At 41.2% G+C, this 11914-nt stretch overlaps 1 protein-coding gene across 3 annotated transcripts in view; it reads right to left on the bottom strand.

The window, feature by feature from the left end:
- OCLN (occludin) overlaps positions 1-11914 on the bottom strand; it is a 59637-nt gene that overhangs the window by 29874 nt on the left and 17849 nt on the right. For 2 of the 3 annotated variants that reach the window (XM_032145251.2, XM_032145248.2), the window contains exon 4: positions 7842-8003. The exons of the other annotated variant lie outside the window; for it this stretch is intronic. In XM_032145251.2, the coding sequence (XP_032001142.1) occupies positions 7842-8003 (162 nt within the window). The remainder of the gene's footprint in view (positions 1-7841; positions 8004-11914) is intronic. 3 annotated transcript variants of the gene reach the window in all.

Here is an 11914-nt window from a genome sequence, read left to right as displayed (position 1 = left end):
ACCATGTTGGCCAGGATGATCTCAAACTCCTGACCTCAAGTGATCCACGCACCTTGGCCTCCCAAAGTGCTGGGATTACAAGTGTCAGCCACTGTGCTCAGCCTTAAAGTCCAGTTTTTAAATAGGTAATCATTGGCCGGGCACGGTGGCTTACACCCGTAACCCCAGCACTTTTGGGAGGCTGAGGCGGGTGGGTCACCTGAGGTCAGGAGTTTGAGGCCAGCCTGGCCAACGTGGCGAAACCCCATGTCTACTAAAAATACAAAAATTAGCTGGGTGTGGTGGCGCATGCCTGTAATCCCAGCTACTCGGGAGGCTGAGGCAGAAGAATCGCTTGAACCCAGGAGGTGGAGGTTGCAGTGAGCCGAGATCACACCACTGCACCCTAGCCTGTGCGACAGAGAAAGACTCCATCTCAAAACATAATTTAAAAAAAAAAAAAAGGTAATCATTAAGGTTTTTCCTAAGAATCTATTGGCATGGAAATGCTCAATTAGGGTTCTAATCCTGGCTTTGTCACCCATATGTGACCCCAGGCATGTGGATGAAAATGCTTTCTGTTAATATAAAGCCAAATTTAACTTCAACATCAATTTTGTCTATTCTCTAAAAATATTATCATACACTGTTAGAAAATGGCTTAATAGCCCCCTTTTACACAATTATGCTGGCCAAAACGTGTTCAAAAAAAGAAGAATAATCAAAAGACTCAACTTTCACCAAAAATTGTAAAATTTCAGAAAACACAATTTCAGTATTATTCAAGTTGACCATTTGGGAACAAAATTAAATTAGTGTTTATCTCATACTATAATAAAAAAACAAGCATCTCAATCTGAATAAAGTTATGACATTTGGTTAATAGTAAATATCAATATTGGTACATTAGTGGTGACAAATGCACCATACTAATGTAGGATGTTAACAATAGGGACAACTAGCTGCACTGTGGGTAGTGGCTCACACCTGTAATCCCAGCACTTTGGGAGGCCAAGGCAGGAGAACTGCATGAGTTTGGGAGTTCGAGACTAGCCTGGGCAACATAGCGAACTCTGTCTCTACTTAAAAAAAAAAAAAAAGTCAGCCAGGCATAGCGGCACGTGTCTGTAGTCCCAGCTACTTGGGAGGCTGAGGTGGGAGGACTGCTTGAGCCCAGCAGTCAAGGCTGTAGTGAGCTATGACTGCGCCATTGCACTCCAGCCTGGGCAACAGAGTGAGACCTTGTCTCAAGAAAAAAAAAATAAAAGGGAAAACTGAGTGCCGTGGTATACAGAAATCCATCATACTATAATTGCAACTTTTCTGTAAATCTATTAATAAAACTATTCTAAAATGAAACATTTATCTTAAAAAACAAGGGGGGTGGTCCAGTGTATATCCTGGATGTTAAAAAAAACAAAAAAACAAAAACACAAAAACTGGATTGGGTGCACAACACTTCTAAGTTTGCTAAAAATCACTGTTAATGGGTGATTACAATTTATGGTATATAAATTGTACCTCAATAAAGCTGTTTAAAAAAACATGTTTCTGGTCGTCTAAAGCTTCTGGTGATCTTAAAGGTCTAGGCTGGGCAAAAATAAAAACAAGAAACATGAGAGAGGAACATTACACCAATCAAGGATGTTAAAATGTACCAAGGACTGACATATGTTTAACTCAACCCTCTGCACACATTTAGTACACACGGGGTAAAAAAAATAAAACTTTAAAATACCAAAGAAACTATAGGAGGGTATTATTTAAACCTTGAAGGGGGTGTAAAACTCTCTAGGAACAAAGATATGTAGAAGCCATAAAGAAACAGACAGGAAATGTAAGTACATAAAAAAATAAGTCTGGGCATGGTGGCAAATGCCTGCAATCCCAACACTTTGGGAGGCCAAGGCACAAGGATCACTTGAGGCCAGGAGTTCAAAACAAGCCTGGGTAACATAGTGAGACCCTTTCTCTTTAAACAAACAAAAAGACACTGTAGACAAAGGTGAAAGACCACAATAATGTGGGAGAAATTATCATCAATAAGACAAAATATTAATATTCATAATATAAAAAACTCTAGTCAGGAAAGAATGAACAATCACGGAAAACTAAGCCATACTATGAAGATATCAAGTGATGAAGAATAGGAAATAAGCATATGCTTAATCACCAAATTTTGAAAATGAAACTTTATTTTTACTTACTGGATTAACAAACATTAATGACAGATAATAACCAGAGCAGAAAAAAATGTTGGGAACTGAGCAATTTCATATAGCATCAGGGTTAGTAGAACCTGCAGAGCTTTTAAAAACAATACAACTTGGTAATCCCTCGTAAAATGCTTTTTTTCAAGAGATAGGGTCTTGCTCTATTGCCTAAGCTGGAGTACAGTGACACAACCATAGCTCACTGCAGCCTCAAACTCTTGAGCTCAAGAGATCCTCCTATCTCATCCTCCCGAGTAGCTGGGACTAGAGTCAAGACACCATGCCCAGCTAACCTAGTAAAATTTTAAGTGTGCACCCTCAATGACTAGTTCTAGAAATTTATCTTACACAAACACTAGCAAGAGTGCATAAAGACATGTGAGAGAATGTTCACTGCAGCGTTATCTGTAATAGTAAACAACTGAACACAATTAAAATGTCCATAAATAGGAGAATGAATCATCGTATACTCATACTATGAAATACCACCCAGCTGCCAAGAGCAATTAGGTCTGTGTGCTGACAGACGTGGAAAGATGTTCACAAAACAAAGTTTTTAAAAAAGCAAACTGCATACAATGTGTACATTATGATCCTATTTTTGGTTTTAAAATAACACCAAATTGGCTAGGCACACTGGCTCATGCCTGTAATCCCAGCACTTTGGGAGGCCGACGCGGGTGGATTGCCTGAGGTCAGGAGTTCGACCAACGTGGTGAAACCCCATCTCTACTAAAAGTACAAAAATTAGCTAGACGTGGTGGCATGCGCCTGTAATCCCAGCTACTCAGGAGGCTGAGGCAGGAGAATCACTTGAATCCAGGAGGTAGAGATTGTAGTGAGCTGAGATTGCGCCACTGCACTCCAGCCTGGGTGACAGAGCGAGACTCCATCTCAAAACAAAAAAACAAAAAACCCACCAAATTATTAAAAGTAACAACATTACATTATTTACCATGTGCAAGGTATTATACTAAGTATTTTACAAATATTAACCAGTTTGAGGCTGCAGTGAGCTATGACTGTACCACTGCACTCCAACACGGGTGACAGAGCTACACCCTGTCTCTAAATAAACAATAACAAAAGTAAAAAAAATTTAAGGGAGTATGAGCATACTTCCAATTTAGAATAAGAAGTAGGAAAGGAAAAAGATGATTAAAGAAAGTACTCCAGGCTGGGCATGGTGGCTCACGCCTGTAATCCCAGCACTTTGGGAAGCGGAGGATCACGCGGTCAGAAGTTCGAGGCCAGCCTGGCCAAGACGGTGAAACCCTGTCTCTACTAAAAATACAAAAATTAGCCGGGCATGGTGGCAGGTGCCTGTAATCCCAGCTACTTGGGAGGCTAAGGCAGAAGAATCATTTGAACCCGGGAGACAGAGGTTGCAGTGAGCTGAGATAGTGCCACTGCGCTCTAGCCTGGGTGACAGAGCAAGACTCCATCTCAAAAAAAAAAAAAAAAAGTACCCCAAAGTGGTAACTGAAGTTGACATAATTTTCTTTATACAGGCCACGCATGGTGGCTCACGCCTATAATCCTAGCACTTTGGGAGGCCAAGGAAGGCGGATCACCTGAGGTCAGAAGTTTGAGATCAAACTGGCCAACATGACGAAACCCCATCTCTACTAAATATATAAAAAGTAGCTGCACATGGTGGCAGGCACCTGTAATCCCAGATACTCAGGAGGCTGAGGCAGGAGAATCACTTGAACCTGGGAGCGGGAGGCTGCAATGAGCTGAGAAAGTGCCATTGCACTCCAGCCTGGCAACAGAGCGAGACTGTCTCAAAAACAAACAAACAAACAAAAATTACTTTATACAGTTGGCCCTTGAACACAGGTTTGAACTGCATGGGTCCACATATATGTGGATTTCTTTCAACTAAACATAGATGGAAAACAGTATTGGCGGGATGCAAAACCCAGATATCCAGAGGGCCAATTTTTTGTACACATGGGTTCCACCGACTACAGGACTTGAATATGCATGGATTTGGGTATACATGGGGGTCCTGGAACCAACCACCTGAGTATACCAAGGAATGACTGCACTTCACTGTATTTTCCAAATCATCTATACTTAACCAAAGAAAGTATTTCATTAAAAAAATCAGATCTGAAATTTGAGGGCAGAACAAAACAAAGACCTGCAAAGTTTAATTAAACAAAACTTAAAACATTTAAAATACAAACTGGTTTCCATCTGAGTAACTATAAAAGACCAGGTTAAAAACCAAGCAGTGTGCAAACATGAGCTGTTTATTTTACAAGGAACAAGATATCCAGAAAAAGGAAGAGGAAAAAAAAGCCCTAAGGAGGGCAGAGAAACCACTGCGTTGAGCCAACAGGGACAGGGAATTATAAAACTCTAAGTTTTCTCACAGATTATACAAAAGGGATAAAACCTGTTTTAAACACTGAAGGCACAGCTTTGGACTACCCTCTGTTCTGAGAGGTGGGAGGGCAGGAGGCGTGTTATAATCCTAAAGATGCTAAAAATCCAAGAAGGAGGTCAGTAAGATTTAGTAACATAATAAAATTCTAGACCGACCCCAATCTGTAGGGAGGGATTAAACTAATATTGAGTAGCTAATTGTTCCTGTAGTAATTTTGTGTTTTGCTTTTTTGAGAGAGGGTCTCACTCTGTCACCCAGGCTGGAGTGCAGTGGCAAGATCATGCCTCACTGCAGCCTTGACCTCCCAGGCTCCAGCAATCCTCCCACCTCAGCATCCCAAGTAGCTGGGACTACAGGCACCTGTACCCACGTCTGGCTAATTTTTTAAATTTTTTGTAGAGATAGGGTCTTGCCATGTTGCCCCAGATGGTCTTAAACTCATGGACTCAAGCGATCCTCCTTGGCCTCGCAAGTACTGGGATTACAGACATGAGTTTTTCTTTTCCCCCCCAATCAGCCATTATTAGCTATATGGGGAGTAACCTGTCTCAGCTCTTTGCAATCAATAAAACCCAAATTTTAATTATCCTTCAGTGCAAGCAGTTAATTCTAGATTCTCATCCATTATTTTAAGTAGAGATTGTTTTGATATTAATTTCTCATGACCAAAAGGAAGAAAACTCCCTAATCTACTCCACTGTGAACAGCTTAGATCCAGGATGACACAATTCCACAGCGATAGCCACATTATCAGGGTGAAACTAATTCAGGCAGAAATGAGAGTAACAGGCTACATCTGCCTGTTGCCATCAATTAAGTAAAGAATGAGAACGTGGTACTGAATTCCGCGACATGAACTTGGGCAGGTGAGAGGAGAATAGAAAGAAAGGCAAAATACCTGTGGTTAAACCACCTCCAAATAATTTATTTTAAATAGGATTTCTGAGGCATTTCAGTTCAGAAAACTGAAGGGGAGAGGAAAAGAAATGAAGAATTCGCCTCTGGTTAAGTATCACATAAAACATTAGTTTGGGCAAAATCATGTATCTGCTATTCAACAAATAATTTTTACATACAATGAAAATACTTGTTACTAGAGAGAAACAATGAAGTCCACGTGCAACAACCCACAGGCTATCAAATTTCCAGAGGTTCAAGGAGGAATTTTATTAAAATAATACCTTTTTAAAAGCTAAGTAGTTCTTTCACCTTAATCATCATCACCTCCATAAGTTACAATAGCTATCTTTTGCCAAATTATCAAAAGCAACTAGAACTGATTAAATCTTCATGACAGTAAAATCAGATGAGAGGCCAAAGTTCACTGGGACTCTAATATTACTGGCACTGGTCTCCCTTGAGTCGGATTTGTTGTTTTTAAGCCTCTTGAAACCTTAAGTAAACAAACCTAACTGCCAATGAAAACTAACACACCCAGAAACTCTCAGCGAAACATTTACTTCATAGCTCATAATATAGACCTGTCTCCCATTCCAGCTACAAGTGGCGTTGCCTGGAGGTAAAGGTCGAAAGAAAACACTTCCTAACACCTTCACACTTTAAAGTGAGGGAAAAAAAACAGGGCTTCGAGTCAAGGGCAGGGACATAAGAACTATCATCTCAGTGGTGAATACATACCACAGTCTTCCTGGCTTTCCTAAGACTGCTTCATTTTTGCTCCTTAATTAATCAGAAAAAAGTTTCATCTATCTTCCTAGATTTCCTTAAAAATCAGACTTACAGAATGTTAAAGCTAAGCCTTCAAGATATTAATGTCTTGCCTATAATCCCAGCACTTTGGGAAGCCAAGGCAGGCAGATCACTTGAGGTCAGGAGTTCGAGACCAGCCTGGCCAACGTGGTGAAACTCCATCTCTCCTAAAAATACAAAAAAATTAGTCAGGCACGGTGGTATGCACCTATAGTCCTAGCTACTCTGGAGGCTGAGGCAGGAGAATCGCTTGAACCTGGGAGGCGGAGGTTGCAGTGAGCCAATATTGCACCACTGTACTCTAGCCTGAGCGACAGAGCCAGACTCCGTCTCAAAAAAAAAAAAAAAATTAATGTCTTTACCCCAGACCTGACCAGCAGCAGCCAGCATCCATCTTTAGCCAGCCCACTCCCCACACCACTCCCCACCCTACTCCCAGTGGCCAAAATAAACCTCTCTGGGAACCAGTGGCCATACCTTCATGACAATAAATCAATCTGCTCAAAGAACCCTGTGATGTCAGTTTCTGAGGTAGCTTTTAACAGGACCCTAACAGGATTTCTTAGAAAAAGTTTCACTCCAAACATCTTTTCATTTTTATTTTTTTCCGAGAGAGAGTCTCACTCTGCCATCCAGGCAAGAGTGCCAGTGGCAGAATCACAGCTCACTGCAGCTTCAACCTCCCATGGTCCAGTGATTCTCCCACCTCAGCCTCCTGAGTAGCTGGGACTACAGGCATACACCATCACGCCCAGCTAATTTTTTTTTATTTTTTGTAGAGACAAGGTCCCATTATGTTGCCCAGGTTGTTCTCAAACTCCTGGACTCAAGTGATCCTCCCACCTTGGCCTCCCTAAGTGATGAGATTCCAAGTGTGAGCCACCACACCTGGCCTCTAAACATCTCTAAAGACAGTTTATTAACACCCATTTGGGAGGCATTTTTAAAGAGAGGAACTTTCCAGGCTTTCAGCAGATCACATCATACAGGAAGCTTGGTAAGATTAATAGTATAAATTTTTAAAAGGAAATTTTTCTAATCTGTCTCTGCCTCACTGAAGTATTTCATAATGTTAACTCAGAATTAGTCACTGTGGTTTGTCATGCTGTTATCTATGTCAAAAGTTTAAAAGGCCTGCCACCTGCTATTCCAAAAACACCTTTGCCAATCTTGACCCAAGAGAGCACCCTTGGCAATGGTTTCTGTTTATCTCCAAAATTATAAGCAGAAAAATAAAAGGGAGTAGAGGGAAGAAGTAGTTTTTGTTTTGCAAAGGCCAAGTTCTTTCTGCATGATTTTTTTAGAAGCCATTTCTTCAAAACCTAGATCCACTTCTTGAAAATGGAAATCTGATTTCCACCTTTTAGTAAAACCATTTCTACTCAGCCCACCCTCTTATAATTCTGAGTAAAAACCAATGCAACAATTTTTGCAACATATACAAACATTAATTATAAGAATAAAGTTTAACAAAGCACTAAACATTCAGACACAAATTTGGGGCTTTAATAAAAGATGTAAAGTTATTTTTTAACACTTACCCACTCCTCAACATTGGGGGGCTGCTCATCATAAATGTGTTCCTTGTCCCACAAAATATTGGACTTGTCATACCTGTCCATCTTTCTTCGAGTTTTCACAGCAAAGAAAATTATTAAAGCAAAAGCCACAATAATCATGAACCCCAGTACAATGGCAATGGCCTAAAAAGGAGTGAGAAATATTGGCATAATTAGATTTTAATTGCTTAATCACAATTCACCCTCTACATATTATTAAAACTCTTATCTACCTAAGGCCCTACTAAATCCATGTGCTTTAACTGATAGAAAACTGAAGCAAATAGTTACATTTCAGACATATCATAAAACCTAACCCACACTAACTGGGCTAAGGCCAGCAAATGTACACACACGTATATACTACTTGATTCAATCCTCAGAAAATGCCTAATGTTAGAAACTATCAATCATCACCCTCATTTCAGAGCTGTAAAAAACTAGTTCCAAAGCTTGTGCACCTACAGGCCAAGCTTTGTGGACCTACGAGAATGGCCAGTAAAGTAACTCAATCATTGGTATACTTCTAAAGGGCCTGAAAAATGCTATTCTCAAAAGTATTAACAGCTTTGAAATAGCCAATCATGCTTGTAATCTTGTTCAAAACACATGCTTGGCAAGCCTTTTTACACTGAATGTAAATTTCAGTCCATAGATCTCTATCTTACCAAAAACGATGAAGACATGGACCTAATCAAGCTATAAATAGCAAATTGACTAATGATTGATTTGGTCTGGCAGGTTTCTCTGTTTTAGGAGTCTTGCATACTTACTAGAAAGGGCCCTATAACAAAGAAACTTCCTACTCTTAGTTCTCCCAGTGGTGATAGGATATTAAATGGTATATTGGTCTGGGAGGCACTTGAAGTTGAGGGAAGTACCAGGCCTCTGCCCTGGATGTCTGCTAATGGGAACAAGATGCTCTCCTTCCAGCTGTCTTGACAGTGACATCATTTTTCAAAGAGTAAGCAGTAAGAGAACTAAGAGGGATAGGGGTGTGGTAGGATAGGAGTACCAACCCTCAGTCCCTATCTACCATGGACATGTCTAAATGGCACCAAAGAGCATTGTGAAAACCTACATCTGCAGGGAAAACCTTCAGTCTTCTAAATAATGGTAGACAGATACTAGAGGTCTAACTCCAAAGGTGTGACTCATTCAGGAATGGGAATTCCTGAGTTAGTGTAAGAAAAAAGGAAAAACAAGGGAAAAAAAGATTAGTAACTCAGAAATGTTTCAGATATTAATATAATCAGGATGACTCATGGTTACTAAGGTAGGTTTCTCAACCCCAACCTGCACATTTGGATCACTTGCTTAGCTTTTAAACATACTAACTTACACTCTGAAAACTATAAAACACTATTAAAAGAAGTTTAACAAAACCTACATAAATCGAAAGAATCTTACGTTCATGAATCAGAAGACTTGTAATTGTAAAGATGACAATACATCCAAAATTGACCTACAGATTCAACATAAACCTTCAAAATCCTAGCTGGCATTTTTTTCCAAAATTGACATGCTGATCTCAAAATCCATATGGAAATGCAAGGAATCCAGAATCTAGCCAAAACAGTCTTGAAGAACAAAGTTGGAGAACTCCCACTCCACAATTTCAAAACTTACTACAAAGCTACAGTAATCAAGACAGTACGGTACTGGCATAAAGACATATGATTAATGTAACTGAATTGAGAGCCCAGAAATAAATGTCCACATTTATGATCAATTCATTTTTGACAAAGGCATGAAGAAAACTTAGCGGAGCAATAGTCCTTTTAACAAGTAACACTAAGACAACTGCATATAAACATGTGAAAGCTTTCAGAACCCTGGCTTCCACCACGCCCAAAATTAACACAATATGAATCACAGACCTAATTGTAAGAGCTAGAATTATGAAACTATAGAAAAGTTAAAAAATAGAAAACACAGGAGTAAATCTTTGTGACCCTGAATTAGGCAAAGCATTAGCTATGACACCAAAAATACAAGCAACAGAATAAAAATTAAATAAACTGGACATCATCAAAACTAAAAACTTTTTTTTTCTTTTTTTTCTGAGACAGAGTTTTGCTCTTGTTGTTTAGGCTGGAGTGCAGTGGCACAATTTCAGCTCACTGCAACCTCCACCTCCTGGGTTCAAGTGATTCTCCTGCCTCAGCCTCCTGAGTAGCTAGGATTACAGGCGCACACCACCATGTCCAGCTAATTTTTCTATTTTTAGTAGAGACAGGGTTTTCACCATGTTGGCCAGGCTGGTCTCAAACTCCTGACCTCAGGTGATCCACCCACCTTGGCCTTCCAAAGTGCTGGGATTACAGGTGTCAGCTACCATGCCCGGCCCAAAACTAAAAGCATTTATGCAAAGGACACCATCAAGAAAGTGAAAAGATGCCTGTAATCCCAGCGGTTTGGAAGGCCAAGGCAGGATCGCTTGAGTCCAGGAGTTCCAGCCCAGACTGGGCAACAAAATGAGACCCTGTCTCTACAAAAAATTTAAAAAAAAAATTATCCGGGTGTGGTGGCATGCCCCCTAGCTACTCAGGAGACTGAGGTAGGATGGTCACTTGAGCCCAGGAGGTCAAGGCTGCAGTGAGCTGTGACTGCACCACTGCACCCCAGCCTGGGTGACAAGAGTGAGACTCTGTCTCAAAAACAAAACAACAACAAAAATAGCCCAATTAAAAAATGGGCAAGTCTAGCCGGGCGCGGTGGCTCACGCTTGTAATCCCAGCACTTTGGGAGGCCGAGGCGGGCGGATCACGAGGTCAGCAGATCGAGACCACGGTGAAACCCCGTCTCTACTAAAAATACAAACAAAAATTAGCTGGGCGTGGTGGCGGGCGCCTGTAGTCCCAGCTACTCGGAGTGGCTGAGGCAGGAGAATGGCTGGAACCCGGGAGGCGGAGCTTGCAGTGAGCTGAGATCGCGCCACTGCACTCCAGCCTGGGCGACAGAGCGAGACTCCGTCTCAAAAAAAAAAAGGGCAAGTCTAGGCTGGGGCGCAGTGGCTCACGCCTGTAATCCCAGCACTTTGGAGGCCGAGGCAGGCAGACCACAAGGTCAGAAGATCAAGACCATCCTGGCTAACATGGTGAAACCCCATCTCTACTAAAAATACAAAAAAAAAAAAATTAGCTGGACGTGGTGGTGAGCGCCTGTAGTCCCAGCTACTCAGGAGGCTGAGGCAGGAGAATGGTGTGAACCCGGGAGGTGGAGCTTGCAGTGAGCAAAGATCACGACACTGCACTCCAGCCTGGGCGACAGAGCAAGACTCCCATCTCAAAAAGAAATTAAAAAAAAATGGACAAGTCTAAATAGCCATTTCTCCAAAGATAAGAGAGAAATGGCCAGTTAAATACATGACTTTATAGCTAATAACATTAGCTATAAAGAAAATACGAATCAAAATCACAATAAAGTACCACTTCACTTCTCACCCATCAGCATGGCTAAAATCAAACAGACAATAACAAGTGTTGGTGAGGATGTGGAGAAATCAGAACTTTCATACATTTCTGGTGTGAATGTAAAATGATGCAAACTCTTTGGAAAAACTCTGGTAGCTCCTCAAAAGATTAAAGAGTCACCATATGACCCAGCAATTCCACGCCTAGGTACAACCCAACTCAAGAAATCATTAAAACATAGGTTCACACAAAAATGTATACAAGAATGTCTATGGCGTGATTTTTTTTTTTGAGATGGAGTCTTGCTCTGTCACTCAGGCTGGAGTGCAGTGGCGCAATCTCGGCTCACTGCAAGCTCCGCCTCCCGGGTTCATGCCATTTCTCCTGCCTGAGCCTCCCGAGTAGCTGGGACTACAGGTGCCTGCCACCATGCCTGGCTAATTTTTTGTATTTTTAGTAGAAACGGGGTTTCACCTTATTAGCAAGGATGGTCTCGATCTCCTGACCTCATGATCTGCCCGCTTTGGCCTCCCAAAGTGCTGGGATTACAAGCGTGAGCCACCGTGCCCAGCCTAGCATGATTCTTAATAGCCAATGTAGACACAGCCCAAATGTCTATCAACTGATAAATAAAATGTA

Source organism: Hylobates moloch, unplaced genomic scaffold (genome assembly GCF_009828535.3).
Source record: "Hylobates moloch isolate HMO894 unplaced genomic scaffold, HMol_V3 SCAFFOLD_23, whole genome shotgun sequence".
Taxonomy (NCBI): Eukaryota; Metazoa; Chordata; class Mammalia; order Primates; family Hylobatidae; genus Hylobates; species Hylobates moloch.
This window is presented reverse-complemented; position numbering and strand designations above follow the sequence as displayed.